Source organism: Augochlora pura, chromosome 7, assembly GCF_028453695.1.
Source record: "Augochlora pura isolate Apur16 chromosome 7, APUR_v2.2.1, whole genome shotgun sequence".
In the NCBI taxonomy this organism is placed as follows: Eukaryota; Metazoa; Arthropoda; class Insecta; order Hymenoptera; family Halictidae; genus Augochlora; species Augochlora pura.
In genome coordinates, this window is record NC_135778.1 from 33671273 (window position 1) to 33690463 (window position 19191).

At 42.7% G+C, this 19191-nt stretch overlaps 1 protein-coding gene across 19 annotated transcripts in view; it reads right to left on the minus strand.

Moving 5' to 3' along the window:
• Trol (terribly reduced optic lobes) overlaps window positions 1-19191 on the minus strand; it is a 163972-nt gene that overhangs the window by 38192 nt on the left and 106589 nt on the right. For 16 of the 19 annotated variants that reach the window (XM_078187340.1, XM_078187339.1, XM_078187343.1 and 13 more), the window contains 2 exons: window positions 8497-8604; window positions 103-219 (listed from right to left, as the gene is read on the minus strand). In XM_078187340.1, coding sequence (XP_078043466.1) covers window positions 103-219; window positions 8497-8604 — 225 coding nt within the window. The remainder of the gene's footprint in view (window positions 1-102; window positions 220-8496; window positions 8605-19191) is intronic. The other 3 variants (XM_078187342.1, XM_078187335.1, XM_078187353.1) reach the window with 1 other exon arrangement.

Here is a 19191-nt window from a genome sequence, read left to right on the forward strand (position 1 = left end):
TTATCGGCGGCCGGATAATTCGGGATCCACGCGTAACGAAAGGAGGGACAGGGGGTATCTCGTGCTGTTACGAGAATCCTGTTTAGCGTATTAGAGCCATACTCATGTCGGTACAATTCGCCTCGTCCACTCCGCTGGTGCAATCCGAGATGCCGTCGCACCGTCTCGACGAAGGCACGCAATACCCAGGTGAGCATTCGAAATGGTCATCTTCGCAGGCTGCAAGAATCGTCAGAATGTTCGAGAACTTCAGAAAGAGAGAGAGAGAGCGAGAGAGAGAGAGAGAGACTATGTGTGTAAGCTCGGCGACTGATGAAGCCACATTGATAGCGATGGCCGGCACGTTGACAGACTTCTCGCAGCACGATCAACACAATTATGTGCGGCAACAGAATGGTATGATCAGATCCTGGTGGTTTGGTGAATAACAGGTATTAATCGTAGACAAATACTGACTGATCGAAGACAATGATCTACGGGAAGTATGGTGAGACTGATTCACGAGGACAAAACTCGAAATTAGAATGACTGTGGACGAGAAACGTGGAAGAATCGGTCCGGCTCTATCGATTCGACGAGACACAGGTATTAATTATGGACAAATAGTGACTGATCAGAAACAATGATTTACAAGAAGCATGATGAGACATATTCGTGTAGACAAAACCTTGAAATTAGAATAAACGTGGACGAGAAATCATTAATAATCGATCCAAGCGTATCGGTTCGACGAGACACAGGTATTAACCCTTTGCATTATGATTTCTTTGTCTGTTACATCGATTGTATTTCCTTCGTAGTTCATAATTCGCTGGAAAGACAAAAGAATTGTATACCAACATACTATTCAATGGCTGAAATATTATTTCGGTTCAAGCGGACTAAACAACATACATATTAATTAGACTCTGCTCAGAATCCCCATTACGAGCCAGGCACGTCAGAGTACAGCAACGGGTTAATTATGAATAAACGGCGACTAATCGCAGATGGCAACCTTCGGGAAGCAGGATAAGACAGATTCGCGAGGAGAAAATTCGAAATTGGAGCGCACGTGGACGAGAAACGTGGAAGAATCGGTCGGAGCGTATTGGTCCGGAATCGGACCGTTGCGATATCGATGTTTTATACGGGACGGTCGCTGCATCCAGCTGGTTGAGCTGTTGCTTCCTCCAAAAGGGGAACGGATCTCGAGGAAAGGAAGCAGCGCGCAGATTTACGAGAGCAGCTACCATTCACTTCCGGCGAGGGAACGGCTCGCCATCGACAAAATGCCGGCCGGATGTCGGCGGAAAGATGAAACGGGAAGAGACGGTTGCCGGGACGGCGGGGGTGTGGCCGGGTGGAAGGTTGAAAAGAAAAGCAGTCGTAGGGAATTAATTAGCGTGCGGACGAAGGAGAACGCGAACCTCGGGGGCCGGCCATTAATTAACACGCACCCGAGGAAATTTCGCGGAAGAGATTATAAATGAACAAGGAGTTACGGGGGCAACACGCGGCTCTAATTTACGGCGGCAATTAGCTAACGATCGAGGATGGACGACTCTTCGAACCGAGTGCACTCGAAAGAATGAGCTACCTCCTCGCCGGTTCCGTGCCTGGAATTTCCGCGATGCCCTCCGACCTCCTTGCGAAATTAGGGGAAGACACTGAAGAATCGATCGCTCGGAAACAACCGAGACACACGCGTTACAGCGGAAGCAACGAAGAAAACCGATCAACAAGTCATGCGCGCACTCGGATAAAGCTCAATCTGTATCTTCGTCGAATCGTCGACGATTTCTGGGTCACCCTGTAGCTTTATCGCGGGACTTTTCGGACACGGGGTACGCGTAAATCGAACGAATTAACTCGCCGCCTTACCCGTCGACTGGCCAGGTATACGCGTAATCCAATCTCGTCGAGCAAAGTGTATCGTATTAGTCGCTTAATGATCGGCCTACTTTTCGGACACGGTGTACATAGCCGGCGAACCTGGCTAAAAGAACCGGGACGGTTGTTTAAGAGACGACGACGACGACGACGACGATGACGACGGTAAAGCGGTTTACTGGTGCCCCGATCAACCGGATTAATTCGGATCGGTGACGGCGAGTTCGATCGCGTGCCGCCATTTCCTTTTTCCCGTGTCAAGTAGCAGACAACGAAAAGTGAAAATGTGGAGAGAAAATACACGGGATGGCAGCTTCGCCACGCGCGAGTTACTGGAAACACGTGCCACATACACGGCCCTGTAATTGTCCTGTATGCATAACGTGTCTCGCGTGTTCGCAACACGCTCCCGCGCGCGTTCCTTTTCACCGGAACGCGTGGCGAAACAATTGAACTCGACACTTTTATGCACGTAAACTGCTTCGCTCCCCCTAATTGCTCGCCACTGTTCGCGAACCAGACGTCGGGGTATAAAATATTCTCTGCCGCGCGTCTCAATTCGCGAATTCGCGGGTCGCCGTGCTTCCGGGACACCCGGAGCGTGGCTTTAGAGAAGTTTACGGCGTTTGAACCCGTTTTTCTCGAGAACGGCGCGTCCTGCGGGATGAAATCGCTGCACGGCTACTGTTCGCCTTTCGACGAGAGATCGATCGGCGTTGCTAGATATCTTGATTCGATCGCGATCGAGCGAGTTTCGGCGGCTCGAAGTTCGAGCGTTTCGCGACGTCGACCTTGTTGAGAGCATTGTGTTGCTAAATATTCTTTTGTGCACTTTACGCGGGCCGGCTTCCTAATATAGTCATTCCTGGTGTGACATCTCGTACATTGCGGTACATCTCCTTTGACTCTTGCTGGTTCTATTGTGTCGCTTCATTTAGATCGCGAAGGACGCGCGTGCGAGTTATCGCCGTGATAACATCAAGATTAACCGCCGCTAAGAAATAGGTCGGTGAACAATGATTTCGAACAATGACGTTCCATTCTTCCAGACAGCTATTGAAATTTGCCTATTGACAGAGTCGACGCATTCATGGCTCTAGAACGACGCTCATCTTATTCGAGTCACCGGAATATCGATGAGGCGTTCTCGAGAACCATGGAAGTGGCGAACAGTTGGCGTAACACCGGCAATTAAAATGAATATGCCTGTGCTCGAAGTGGCGGAGCGTTTAAGCGGCCTCGGAAAATATTTGAGTTTACCGGTGTTGATCGGAGATCGAGGGAAATGCTCCGGCACGAACCGACGCGACCCGCCGCGCTAGTCACGTGTCCCACTCGGCCGATAGAACGCGATTAAAAGTCGAAATTAATTCGATCCGGACGCGCGCGTGAGTCCGCCCCCGTGTAATCTGGTTACGATTTAACGCGATTCCGGCCGACGTGCCCCCCTTTTTCCGCTCGATCGCCGAATATAAATCGGCGGGATCGCGACCTCGAAATTGGCAAACGTGCCCGGGGGCGTGACGAGCCTCGCGAAACGGGACCCTCCGAGGAATTCCCCTGATTCATGGGCCGGCCGACCGGGTTCAAGGCCCGCCTCGCCCATTCCCTGGATCGCGATCGACTCGATCTCGATCATCCTTGAATACCGATTCGGATAACACTTCTCTGCAACAGATAATCGCGTTACACGCCCGAGCGTGTTGCTGCGGACTACCGGTGCGTCGCGCAGTGCGTCAGTCAAAGGCCGAAATCAAAAAAATCTGCTTGCTCAATTGTATTTGCAAATAGCGCTCAAATGCTACTTAATCATTGATTCGTTAAACGAGGTGTACGGACAGCAAAGTAGAACTCTGTGCGAAAGTGAATTCGTTGATATTGAAATTGTAGGAAATGTTAACGAGGTAAGTGTAGTTCTAGGTGTATTGAAATCCTATTTTGGGATGCTCAGAAATGATTAACAAAATATGTTTGACACAAGTGGAACTGAAAATGGATTAGTTCAAATCCCGCTTCCTGACATGAACTCAGAGAATATTCTATGCGAACTCTACAGTATATTTAACAAGTACGAAACAAATTGTAGTATTTCGACTAAGAATTGGGCATGATTCTTGTTTGCGTTAACACCGTAGAATAATATCAAGGAAAAAGTAAAAAATGCCAAATACCATCAAATAATGTTAGGACAGTCATAAATAAACAGCAAAAGTTATGTCATACTTTGAAGAAACCAAATTGTTTAGCGAAATTCTATAGTAACGCAAAGACTCTAAATTGAGAAGATAACGTAACAATTTAATGCAATAGCTATTGTATATATTATATTTATAACTGGTCGTCATTTGCTACTATTGTAAGTAGATGCGATATTAAATAACAAATGTGTGCGCTGTTGCGAGAAGCAAGCGAGCGTCAATGTTCATTTCAATTCACCTTTTCATTTTACATTTCTTTCAAGTTCCATTCGTGTTTTAACATCGCACGTTTTGTTTAACTTTAATTATACTTTTTTAAACTACTCCTCGAAAATCCTGCTTCGTTCTGGCTGAATATCTTCGCGGATATGTTTCCTAAAACGTTACAAAAAATTGCCTGGATAACTCCCTTTATTTTTTGCAATGATTTATTTAGGACAGCCACTATCACTTGCAAATTGAATTATATTTATCCTTTGACAAATGCATGATCCAGTTAAAAAGGGAAATATTATATTTAAATATATCAGAGTTTATTTTTAAATTACAAGATTGATGTAAGGATATTTATAACAATTTCAAAACAAATACTGTGATTTTTATCGTGCAAAATTAAGCTACAGGTGGAAGAAATCGAACAAAACGCTGGATCACTTTTTAAGACACGATTAGACTGTATACATAAAGCAGTCTTGTAAAATTTCGTAATAAATACCACGCTGCGAAATTAAAACTTAATTAATCTAATCGATTGAATTAATTACGTATACTTCTTACTTTTCCTTCTGATATTATTGTCCATACAAATATGAGACACTAAAGTGCAATAAATAATTATGCTAGAAATATTCTCAGTATCTAGATATCGTGCACACAATCAGATTCACCAATTATTATTGAAATATATTTTTATTAACAGAAAAATTACTATTACTCGAATCTCGTAAAGCACGCAGGAATAGATCGTCGAATCGTAAAATTTGATTTTACTTTCAGAATTCGCCTGTCTCGATGCACCGTGCGTCGCGACGAATGCGACCGATCTTCTCAGAGGGATTTTCGTGGTTTTTAGAGGAGTCTATCACGGCGAATTGTTTCCGCGCAATCGAAGAAAGATCGGAGTGACGCGTACGAGGCTTACCGGCCGCGGATTGGATTAAACCGGTGAAAACCGGCGAAATTCCAGGGCCGAGGCCGCGCGAAAGGGCCGCTGGAGATTAACGTCGGATTAAAATTGCAGCCGGTTATTAGGCCGGCTTAATAAACGCGAGTAAATCTCGTCCGTCGACCGGCAGGGCCGGCCCTAAATTCGGCGACGTCCGCGCGTCCCCGCGTCCCCGCGACCCCGCTGCGCGTCGATATTAATACCGCTAATGAAGTTTGTTTGACGAATTAAAAAAGAGGAACAAACGAAACCGGATTTTCGTCGAAATTGCTTTCCTCCGGGAAACTTCGTCGCCGGTGCCTCTGCATCGATTCCTTTGCGCCGGGCGTCCCTGTCCAACAAATGTTTTTTCAATAAGGCTGATATACGTTTTTAACACGGGCGAATTTTTTTGTTTAATTATACCACGACCGATGATTTAATTCTAAAGCGTTTCAGGTAAGAATTATTTCGACGGCGAAACGCTTCGTGTTCGGAAATTTCGCCGTTGGTTTGCAGCGACGCTGTTTCAACAGAAGCCGGAAAAACATCCGTAAAATCGAATTTATCCGACGGAATTTCATCGAATTTGATGGAATTTTTTCCAACAATGATCCAACGGTCGTTGGAAATATAATTTATGGAACGGATACGAAATAACACTGAAACTCTGCGAATAAGCATCGTGGGACAATTTTTGAAAATCTCGTCAGATGTGAGAGATTTCGCTCTTTGAAATTCCGGTGGTTTTTCCAAGGAAGAAAAAATTTAATTCTCTGCAGAGACATTTGATTTATAAAAATGACCGAGAATGAGGATTTTTAGTTTCCGCGTTGTAAGATTGAGTACAAATAATGCGAGAATAATGCAGTTTACGATGTTCGAAAGTAGATACTATGACTTTCAAAGTGAGCTGATGCTCATTGTCCTACGATCTATTTTTATGAAATTATGGTTGCTTGACTGTCGAAGGATATTTATCTAGAGCGACGTGACCTCGTGAGTGAACTTATCAAATGGCGATTTCGCATTACCATTTCAAAGTCTGATAAAACAGCGATAAACAAATGTAGAACAATTCTTTAGTACTCACTTGAAAGAGAAGACTGTATTCTATAAAAATACGTTAATTTCACTTGGCAACAAAATTTTCTAAGATCTGCAATGACAGTCGAAAAATAAAATGAATCTGTCGACGCCTTAGCACCACTGAAGTGTCATTTTATAAAAATATTTCCATAATAGAAAAAAGCTACACACCGATGTTTAATTTCGATCTGTAAACTAATACGTCTTTTTCAACACGAAAGTAATGAGATAGACGAACGAGATGAAGAATATCAAAAAATATTCGCACAAGAGTCACAATTTCTTACGTTTGTTACTTTTTTAAAACAAAATTAAAAAGAAAGCATATTTCATTAAGAGAAGCCTAAACATATTATACGGAAAACAAATGGAAATCCCATGATTGCCATCGCGATACATTTATCTCCGCTTTTTGGGCGCGAATAGCCCACCGCGCGACGGTCCTGTCGCCATGGATTATTCGAAATTCATTACCCGCCCCTGGCCAGGACCGAGAAAGATTGTCGGAGTTTTTCTTTTTTTATTTAGCGAGTGAAAATTGACCTTCTCCGTTGGTGGCTCGCGGCAATAAAAAAGCGAAAAGAGTGTCCCCACGAAACGCCGGATGGAAATGATAGGGGTTGGTGGGGGCGAGCGGTGAGGGGCCGCGAGGGGCTGACAAGTGCAACGGCCTGGAAACGCGAGCCCGAGCCGGCACGCTATTGTTATTGTCACAGCTATTAGAACTATTGAGCCTGTTCGTAACATCGTCGCGATCCGTTCCGTCTGATAGCCTGATGATACGCCGCGGCCCAACCCCCGCGATCAACCATTTCGAATTCTTTAGCGCTCGAATTATTCCTCGCCCCTTGTGCCCCGTTCGAGCGGGAAAATAGGCGGCCGCGTCGATGGCCTCTTCGCGATTCACCTGGCGAATCGAACACACACGGTCGTACAGGGTGGCCCAGAATTCTTGACCCAGAACTGCGCAGGGCACTCTGAAATATTTCGCTTGGAAAGAGACGGATCGTGTACGCGAAACCGGCGGTAGATTATATGCAGACGGCTTCTCTGCGTCCTCTGAATAAACGACTTCGAAGAACCGGTTGCCGTGTCTGATCGCTGCTGACCTATTCTACTTGGGCTTTTCCGCTGTTTGCTTTCCAACTGGATTAGTCAAATAACGACTAAATTATCGTCTAGCTTCATCGACTGTGAATCCTATCGGGTTGTGCGGACAGTCGGGATGGTTGTAGACTGGTGCGAATTTGTTCAGACTCGCGAGCTTATTAAACCCATTGTTAGTCGTAGAGTTGGGTATTATTCCAATTGTTTCGAATAAATATTTATTTGGGATTTGTTTATTTTTTTTTAATAATTCTTTATTAAAACAGTCTTTTATTCGAATAATTCATTATTCGCATCATTTCTTATTCGAATAATTCATTATTCGCATCATTTCTTATTCGAATAATTTGGAAATTTATTTATTTTAATAAGTAGAAAAATTCTTTATGTAAACTATTCGAATAATTAAAACTAATTCTTTATTCAAATAATTTGAAAAAGTACTATGGAAAAATTAAATTAATTTCTGTACGAATAAATTCCTAGTCTAATAGAATCTTATTTAAATGAAATTTAATTCAGATAAATATTTATTCGATTGAATATTATGGGATAGTATCGAATAAAATGTTACTGGTTAGTCTTTATCCATTATCCAAATAAAATTTACCCTTAATTCTTGTTAGATAACATCTGGTTTAGTTTAAAGCATGTTCCAACCCGGTTCCAATGTTACAGTTTCGTTTGTAATTTATCATGCGCGAGCTTCGGCTTGTTCGATCTCGCTCACCGATCAGAGCCCTCGCTAAACCGCGAGCTTAGGTTACCGGGGTTGCGGCGCGCGGAGTTTAAGAAGCTCCGAAATAAGTTTGGGAGCGGGACGAGCGGGTGGAATTATTTACAAAAAGCGAGTGGCCTCGATCCTTTCCGCAAAGGTTAATTTTTAACAGGACGGGATCGCTGACGCCTTCTCGGTGGAACGAACGATCCACGACACGCGCACGTTCTACATACATCTCACGACCACGAAACAAAAAAAAAAAATAGTAAAAAGAGAACAAAACAGACAAAGAGATAACACCGGTTAAGGCTTTCGAGTTTATGCGACAATAACGATAAGCGACGTCTTCTCGATGATATACTCACGGCAATTCCGCTCATCGGAGTTGTCCTGGCAGTCCTCGACACCATTGCAGTGCAGCTCGAAGTTGATGCACTGGCCGTTCTTGCATCTGAATTGCGTGGAGGTGCAAGCTGCGCAGAAAGAACACTTCGTGAAGAACCACGGCAACGGACTCCCGGGTCGTAGTGAATAATCAAATTGTTTATCGGCCACCGGTGCGTTCCGGTGGAACGCTGGGCATCCCGCGGTAGGGGAGCCGTCTCTTGAGAAAAGACTCGAGCCCGTACGAGCTAGTCTACTCGGTGGAGAATTCTGTCGTTGGTTTACAAAGTGCCCGGAACCTTCTCGTATCTCAAACACTGCAGACGATCCAGCCTGGATCCAATAATGTCGGATGTTTAATATAATCTCGATCGGCTGCAAGACGTGTGATCGACTTTCAAAGACGGGGCGCGCGATCAAAGATAAAAGTTCTGCGATATTGTCAGCCCCCCTTCTTCCGTCGATCAATTCAAATAATATTTTTCCTTGCGCCCTAAGGCCTTTTCACGATTTTCACGTTAACTTCCTTGGGAATTAATGAAATTGCTTTGCAACGGAGCATAGTCGAGAAAGATGATCATGTATTGTATACCTCTATAGATATTAGAAATACTAGATAGACTATAAATATCTTCATCTTAATTTATCTATTATTATTATTATTATTATTACTATAGTATAATTATTATAGTAGTTGTATTATTATAGAGTATAGTTATTATTATTTTTACGTTGTTTAAATATATTCGAAATGGTATTTCCATATGTAGACGTTATTTCAAGAAATTCTCTTCGCCAAATTCTGTATTATAGATGAAGATAAAACTAACCCCGTCGTACAAGAATTTATTCGAATAAAAAGTTATGCGAATGACTAGATAGACATAAATTGGTTGAAATAGTTGAAGAAATAGATAGAATAATTTACGACGAACACGTAGGTAGAATAACTTATATCAGACAAACAGAATAATCGTTATTATATAGTATAATATATATACTATAATATACATCAATAGTATAGCATATATACTATATGTTCGAATAACATAATATTATATAAAATCAACCAATATAACAATAATATAAAATCGACCAATATAATAATAACATAAAATCGACCGAACAGAATTTATTCGGATAATTATCTTCGACAAATATTTATTCGAAACGATTCGAACAATGGCCGGCCGTGCTCTCGAACGCCCCCATCGAGTTCCCCGGGCTCCGAATTAAAACTGCGGGGGACTTTGTTAAACGAGAGGCCACGAAGACAGTTGTTTTCGCAGTTCGACAACTGTTTCCCGGTCGGCTGCGATTTGTCGATCGACACTCGAGACGGCGGAAAAAAGCGCTCGCTGCGCTGCATTCCACATAAACACCGGATTGCCGGAGCGGCTCAGTTTCAGCGGACTCCGGTCCGTTTCCACTCGACCGACGATGCGAATCCGTCGGCCGCAGTGTTGTTTCAGCAATTGGATCGGCGCCGGCACGGCCCGGCCAGGCCTGGCCCGAACCGGCTCGTTTTCACAATTATGTCATGTTCATTCGAGACAAACCGTTCGCCCGGCTTTGGATTACGTTACAATGACGCTTTAAGCGGACGGGGTGTACTGTTCCGACGGTCGAAAACGTTTCTGCCATAACTGACGAAAATAACTTGGAAAAACAAGCGCGAGTTCTTTGAAGCGAAATCGCTTCGCCCAATACGACGAAAAAGCGCGACGACTGACGGAAGATACAGGGGAGAAGAAGGGAATTGATCGCAAAAAGAGTTATGGATGACGAAACTACAGGCTTCGAGCTTTAGAATGACCTATGGTCCATCGTTCTACGATTTTTTTTCTCCACGATATTACAACAGCATGAACAGGAACTACTTTTCGAAATCATGAGATACTGCATGGGATTTTATGGAACTGGACTTAGTCCTCATTTCTGCCTCATAAAATTGGCAAGAAAAATTGGAGATCACTTTTTTAACAGTCGTTAGAAAGAAGAGACTTCGATTTTTAAATTGATGGCAGATACAGTCTGGAGAAAAATTTTTCATCGATTTTAGGAATGCGTGAATTTGATCCTTTTTTGAGGAGTAAGGTATCTTCGGTTTTCAGTAGAATAAATTATGGAAAAGAAGTTTACAGGAAAATAAACTACGTGCAACGAGAGTAGAAAATTTTAGCTTTAAAACGAGCTGTCCTTCATAATCGTACAAAATTTTCTAAGGAAAATACAGCGGCACGTGTGTCATCTACTTTTCGCAAAACATAAAATGTAGGATTCCCTGTCATTAGATAATAATTGAAACTAAAGTGTACGATTAAAACATGGCAAGCATTACCACAGTTCAGGCCCGAAATAAAATCACTTAACGCTGTTTTTCCGCCGCCGGAGACCCGCAGACGCTCGTGGTTGTCCGGTCTCAGTTTCGGGGGTAGTTTACGCCGAGAACCTCCACCAGAATCCTAATTCCCGAGTGGCTACCTAAGACACACTCGAGAAGCTGCGCGTATTTTACGAAGTTGATAGCGATGGCAAGCCAGCCGGAAGGCGAGAACCCACCCCCGACCCCCATAAGCGGCCGACCGAGGGTTAAGCTGGATTCCGGTTGCGGTATGGGGTGACTTTGATGATCAACGAGCCGGTATCAGTCTCCGGTGTCAAAGCACGCTTGATTCCCGGTTTATTCCCACCCTGCATTATTAACCCCCGGGCTGCGACCGCAGGGTGACAGTCGCAGTAAAATTGTTCCTTAAAAGGGCCGCGAGTTCCGTAGACACCTACGGTCCATTGTCAGCTACGGGCACCCTTTTAGGTGCTCGAGACTCGGCGACGTAACCGGCTGCTCGAAATTCCGAATAATCGCGTCTCGTCGAAATTCGGCATTAACATTTTTATTGGGGGGACGCGGAGGGCGATGGTGGGGCTCGCGCGAGTGAATTATTGAGGGTGCAAGCGCGTCGCGAGAGGAGCCGGGCGGATGGAAAAGTTTGCTCGGGTTCGTTCTTCCTTTTTTACGGCGTCAAGATGCACGGAGAAAGCCCGCCCTTTACGACGCGCCTTTTTACACCCGCGATTCTCTTATCAACGCCCTCGCCACCCCCTCCCTCCCCCTAACTCCCGCCCGCGATGCAGCATCCCTCGATCATAACTATTTAAGGCCCGACAAGTTCCGGAAATTGCTGTTCCCCGTGTAACCACTTTGACGCGAAAGTTTGCCGCGCGCGGTTGCTTAACGCCTCGCCATTTTCTGTCCTTGAAACACACCCTTAGACACCGTAATGTCCCGAGGAGCACCGGCGCCTCTAGTACGCTTCGTCCTTTATCTACTTTTCGGTCGAACCGAGCTCCCGGCATCGACGAAATCGGAGAATCAATTTTTTCCGTACTTCTGTTAACCTGCAGGAGGGTTGTTTCGTCGATCCAAATGATCAATGTTACGTAAATGTCCTTGTGATTGGGCAACAATTTGATTTTTTTTATTATTGTTACACTTTATGTTAACACACATTCGTTCCCGTGACAAGAATGCGTCACTTTGCGAACAATCAATAATAGTCAAATAAGAAAAATTCGTCACTTGTAAATTACAGAAAATAATTGATTCTTGTTCTTTTGATTCCAGATAAATTAAATTCTAATTTCTACCGAACAGAGATAATTTTAACCAAAGATTATATAATTATAACCATCACTGAAAAGTATATGATATTTAACAAGTTACATTCTTTTTATATAGACCATATGATTTGTATAATAGAGATAGTGTCAACAGATTTTTAGTTTTAGTTCTATCAATAGCTCGCTAATTGACAAAGCTAAATAATATGCTTCGAATATTTCTTTCTGCAATGGAATTCTGCTAAGAAATAATGTAATTAACTTGTATTTTACATTTTTAATACTAGTAGGATATTTAGTAAAATGAAAGTAAAATTCGGATATATTTTCTTTCAGCACAAAAGAAATCGACAAAATTGAGAAACTAATAAATTTAAGATAATTTTATGCAATTAATAAGCGAAAAATCCAAGTTATAATAAGCGAAAAACAAGTTATTGCGTTGACATAACTCTAATTATTTATCATACAGTCATACACCGAACTTGTTAAATATTAATGTACAAGAACATAACCTCAATTTCTTCATGCCGTTCACTTGATTTTACAGAATATGCCAAAAGTAAAACAGAAAGAAACACTTAACATACAAACTAATTATATCTTCTACGATTTTCCATAAATCACAGAAAATTTCGCAACTATAGCATCAAAATGAAAATTAAAATAAATTCTCTTAAATTTCAAAAACTCCCGCCCTTTATCATTAATTCAATATAAATAAAAAATCTGATATACTTATGCGACAAACATAAATTACGCTCGAAAATCAACAAAAGGCACAGTAAATGGTTGCCGCACAATAACCGATTCCGCAACCCTAATTTCGAGCGTCGAAAGCGACGAAACAGTCCCCTGTGCGACGCGACACAGGGCGACGATCGTTGCAGGCCGTTATGCGGGTTTCCTGACCTTCGACATTGTGCTCTCGGCGACTTTTAAGTCGGTAGCATGTCTCGTGGAAGGATGGCTTCTCGCTGCAGGACTAAGTTTCCCCCCGTTGGCAGTCCATTAGAAGCACACGGACGATTTAGCAGAGGGGTTGCAGCTTTTAGGTCCAGCAATTTGATGCTGCCGGTCTGCCTGTCATGCTAATATCGCCCAGCTTTTATATCGAGCCGCGTTTTTCTCCCACCCCCTCCCCCGTCCGCCCTCCTGATGTATGTTTTCACGCGGAAGCGGTCTGAGGAGACGCATCGTTGAACACCCCCCCGTTTTCCTGTCTTCATTTCCCCGGGAAATTCTCTCTCGGCCCACGCATTTCAGAGGAGAACTTTGTACGTTGTTGGATGATTTTCCGGTGGTCTTTTTAGCGGTTTTACAGAAGCCAGACTGCCAGACGTGTACTCGCTGTACATGTAAATATTGTACCTCTTGCACGGAGAAGTCCTTCAAACTGTTGCTCTAGTTAATTTCTCCCTGGACCCGGCGAAATATTCTCCACCCCTTGGCGAAACAATTGCTCGAGCTTCGCCCTAATCAATTACCTCGTCTTAATCGATGGAGATCCTTTCTAGACTGTTGAAAGCACTGAACAATCGCGGAAGACGGCACAGAGAATTTTTGATGTTGAGAAAAGCTTATCCCGTTAGTCAATATTCGACGATTAGGTTATTTTTGAAATATTGAGATACATCCATTGATACAGTAGGAAATGTATGATTATTTTTAGAAGAACGTTAATGATCTTTATATGGTCTCTACATATCTACTTACAAAAGAATGATATCACAAGGTAGCTCTTTTGACACTATTTCATTTAATACAAAGTGTATTTTGTTATGTGTAATAATAATGACATGACAAAATTGTACATTTTTATTTGCAAAGAACAATAACCAAGTAGAAAATGTTTTCTTTGCCTTAAGAATTTTACCTTACCTTTTAACTTACTATAACCTATCCTGTATATCTTCACGATTTTGTTATTAGTAAACTGAGGACTTTTATGTAAAATAAAATTATTCATTGTGAATTGCAACGAACAATGTTCAAGCAAAATAGTTCTCTTTCTCTTCAAAATTTTATTAACCTGTAGACGACGCAGAGATGTTCTTAAGTCTTCTCAACCCTTTGCAATCATATACGTACTTTCAACCACCAAACCTACTTATTCAGGTTTGATATTTTTATATAAATTTAAAACACAATATTGTGTTATATCTAAACTTTAAGATAACAAAATAACAAATAATAAATTTTGTTTTTCCTACTCAACCTTGCATATTATACATTACTGTTCGTTCAACGAGAATTAATTCCGTTCGTCATGGCACCGTTGTATAGACTTAATACGATGTTTAATAAAAGGGTTAACTTTATTAAACATTTGAAATTTCACATACTCGTTAACACATATTCGTCCAGTAACTTTTTTTTACCGCTATTCACAAAATGCCGGCACTATTTGACATTATCTATAGAAACGATATGGTCTACATAAAAACAACGTAACTTGTTAAGAATCATATTTCTCAGTGAAATTTTGTAAAACGATGCAAAACAAATTTCTCTTTATCGGAATGGTCTCTGTTCGATGAAAACTAGATTTTAATTTATTTAAAAATGAATTTCTGCCATACGGGCGAACACGTGTTAACACGACTCGCATAAAATCCACGGTTTGGTCGTCGCTTAAATGCAGTTCCTTGCAAGACACAGGGATTGGCAAGTACATCCAACTGTGGGGCATCGGCAGCCGGTAATCGGTAGCGGGTAAAATTCGTGCGGCCACCGATATTCAAAGCAACCGGCCGCAAAAAGACGCGACGCAAAAAGCACGGCAGCCGGGAGCACTCGCGTGATTTAGGGGATAACGAGTTCGGGTTCTCGGCCGTCCTAATGAGACACGGAAACAAAAAGGGCGTGATTTCCCTTCCGGCCGAGGCAACGAAGAAACGGCACGCCGCGTCTTTTTCCGCGGGACATTTAAAAATCGTTTAACGAACTAATTTGCCGCGCTCGTACACCGAACGATAACGGCCGGCCACCATCTGCCCGTTGTCTTTAGGAAGCGCGGTAACGCTGTGCCGAATCCGCCGGGGACGTGCTGATAATCGTGGCCCGCGGTCCCCCCCCCCCCCCCCCCCCCCCCCCCCCCGAAAAATTACCATCGATTCCGGTGGCGCGCGAGGGGGCCGATTTGCATGAAAAATCCCCGGTCGATAAGCGGACGCGGTAACGAGCGCGCGGATTCCAGATATACGCGTATAAAATATATTCGCGTCATACATCGTGTTTCGAGAGATGTAAAATCGCGGGAGCGGTGCCGGACCGGAGCACTCCGTGACCGTCCAGGGATTCGACATATTTTAGTGGCCGATTTGCAATTTAAACGTTATAATTAATGACGTCCTGTCGCGGCCGGCGGACGTGCCCCACCGACGCGACGCCGCGGAAAAAATAATTCCGCGGTTGCGCGAACGCGAGCGAGGGCGCGCGCGCGCGCGCAGCCCGCACCAGAGGCACCGCGATATAATTGTCGGGATTCAATTGTCCGAGCACTTTTTCGAAGATCCACTTTTTTCGCCTTGCGGATTAAATACCGCGCCGGAAATTCACCGTTGAATTATTTTCGCATGGAGGATGGACAACTGTGACGGATATAGCTTGGTCGAGGTGGTCGGATTTCTTCGGAAAATTGACGTCGCACGCCTGTCATATTTATCTTGTAATGACGTACTATTGTGGCAGCGGTGTTCAGAATTTTTTGCGGATTTTTCTGTATGCTGCGCCACGGTAACGAAAAAAATGAAAGCCAATTTTTCGATAAATCATTAATCAAATTCGGTCGGCGTTTGAAATAACGCGGCTCCGCGAAAATAGATCGTGTGGCGACCTGTTTCGGATCATTTCAGCGGACGAGATCTCTGCGCATTGACATCTCTGATTGTTTCTTTTTTCGTCAAGCATTTGTTTATTTCGTTGAAGACGAAAATGGGAGAATGTTCTTCTTTTTCACCGTTTCGCAACTTTGGCGAGCTGTGAGGAGTTGAAATTTTTCTGCCGATCGAAACCACCGCTATTTCAGAGTTTGGAATTTCCCCTTTAAAACGAGATAAAAAAATAGCACAGTACAATTTTTTCTTACCGTTTTACGGTATTTTTAATCGAAGGTGTGAAAACCGTAATTATTTCACTTTACTATGAAAAATCTCCCTCAGAAATCGGTCGAGTTTCAAAATACTGTAACTACGAGAAAAAAAATCCCATGGTAATATACCATAACTCATCTTAGAGAGCAAAGACTATACTTCTACGCTCATAATTACATTTTCTTAAAAAAAATTGTTGCATTTCATCAATGAGCAAAAATGTGAGACTTTTCATTTTTTCCATTTCTCAACTTCTCAGACCCGCGGAGAGTTCAACAAACTTTTCCCACAATTGAAATCAACGTGATTATTTAGCGCAAAGTCTCTCCTTTCCCAACGAGCTGAAAAAACATTGTGCTACGAGTTCTTTTAGCCGAGCTTCAATTTTTTCAATAACACACATACCGTTTAATCCTATGCTGTCACACATCCGAGCACAGCACGATACAATTTTCAAACAAACATCGCTCAAAATCTAGCGATACTATCGACACTGAACAATTTCAGATAATAATTTAAACATTCTAGAACATCGTTTCGTTTATTACAACTCGATATCTCGCTTCTAAGTATCTAGAATTAATTATTGATTCCACCGTTACGAGAAATAAAATTTCGACAGGAGGTTCAATCGATCGAAGGGCAGTTTTAATCCCTGTAACCGGTCAGACAGACCCTTCTCCGGTAAAATAACTATTTTTCGGTAAGCACGCGTTCCCCGCGATTAATCCACCGATGTCTGAAGGCGGAATCGATGCGGATTTGAGAGCCGCTGCAAGACTTGAAAGCGTAGAAGCGCGGTTCAAAGGGAGCGGTGCTCCACGGAAAAGTATTCGTCATTCGAGGGAAATTAATTGTAAACGAGTTATCGATTGCGGGACCCTGTGTACGGGGTTCATTGTGCCCCTCGACCGGTCCTTGACGATTCGTTTATCGATCCCGTCGGCCGCCCGTCGATTCCGCAATCTTGGTCGCGCGGCGCAAAATCCGCGATCGCCTACAATTTTGCCCGCGGCTCGCGGCCCTCCGCGATTAATAACACTTAGCTCGCGAGGTTGCCATTTACTCACGAGGCGTCCGAATCGGAGCGTTTTCGAGTGTCCCGCGTAAACGTATTAATTGCAATAAGAGCGTCCCGCGGAGAGAATGCTGCTCTAAACAGGCCGACCCCGGCTTCCCCCGAACATGGCCATGGTAATTTATCTAATATGGTTGAGTTACGGTTCCCCGAGCTGCCGCGTGGTATCTCCAAATATACTACGCAGCCTTTTACAATTCTTAGTAATTTGTAATAATTTTTTTATGTTTATTTATCTATAAAGATGTTTTAGAAAGAAAGAACAAAATACACTGCCATGATTTCTTGAACTTCAATTCAAGAAATCTCGAATTCTTATTTTACACATTTTTATTAGGTTTTGAATTTGTTTTAGCGTAGGTTTTAATGTTAATTCAATAGTTATTACCTAGTGTAATAATAGGTAATAATAAAAGTAATCGTATATTTTTGCAGTATTCGGTAGTTTTAAGAAAGCAGCAAGATACATATGGTTGCGGGTTCTGTTCTGAGACCCCATAAGAACCGTATATGACGCGTCATTTTTATGGAGTTCCGAGAAATGTGCAGACGTTTTTACGAGCTGAAATTTCGAATTGTTTGGCTTGCTTTCGCCTTCGAGGCGAAGGGAATTTACGGAGGTGCCAGGAACGACGCGACGAGCAATAAGCGACAGTCTGCGCGCGATAAACACGATTAAACGGCTTATCAGGACACCGGTTCTCGTTCCCAACCACAAGATCCGCGGCTATCTCTTGAAATCCGAGGCGCAGCGCATCGTTCGGACTTTTTGAACGCGCGAAAAACGTTGCGGTCGTATCCACTGCTGCGAACAACGCCGGCGGAGATAACCCCGGAATTGTAAACATTTTAAAGGGTGGATGAGTCAATTACTGTGCCCAGTTCGCGGCCATTTAATTGACACTTCTTAAGGACTTAATGGATTTCATAGTTTCTTCAGTCCATATCAATTTAATATTTAACTGATTTTCATAAACTTTATATTCTATACAAAATTTTACATAATAATAAGTTATTTTACACCAAAGACGGTGTTTCTTTAAAAATATGAGAGAAATGTTTTGAGATTTAAGGTTATGTTGGCTATACTGTGGCGAGCAACGCAGTAACTAATGCATCCAGTGTAAATTAGGTTAATTTACTGTGTAAATAAACCACTGAAATTGAAACTAAGAACAAAAATTTACATAATTTTCACTCAACATTCGTTCAGAATTTCACAAATTTAGTACGAATTCAGAAGAAAATGAAATAATTTCTCTGTTACTCTAAAAACTTCTATCTTTTATACATTTAATTTTAACAAATAAATAATTAATTGAACATTAATAAAAAAATTGATATGTCTTCTAAGTATAAGTATACATTTAATCATGCTCTAAAATAAACAAAAGGCACAGTACTTCGCTTCACCAGCTTCACTGACCCCACAGTAACTGGCTCCACCACCCTATCAAGTAGTTCATCTCTCGAAAATATTGAAAATTAATTAAAATTTAATTAAACTGTTAACCCTCGTTTTCATCTTCGAATATAGTATTATGTATTTCCGACTTATAGCAGCTAAGTTGAAGAATATAGGATCACAGCCTCGAGGATAGCAGATTTTTGATAATTCGTAGAAAATGTAGCGGGTTTGGATTCGCCGGCCGACTGATCGAATTCTTTCACCAGGTGATGGAGAGGCGAATTGCAGAATACTAGACGTTTCGAGCGAGAGACAGCCGAGCCGAAGGCTTTAGCGTGTTTCCGGTGGCGAGGGGTCCCCTCGAAACCAGACACCGAGCCTCCACAGAGGGACAGCGGTGTTCGCATACTTGATAGTCGGCGTTATCGCGCGATCCTCATGCGACATAATCCGCATTCCTACAAGCCCGGGACTC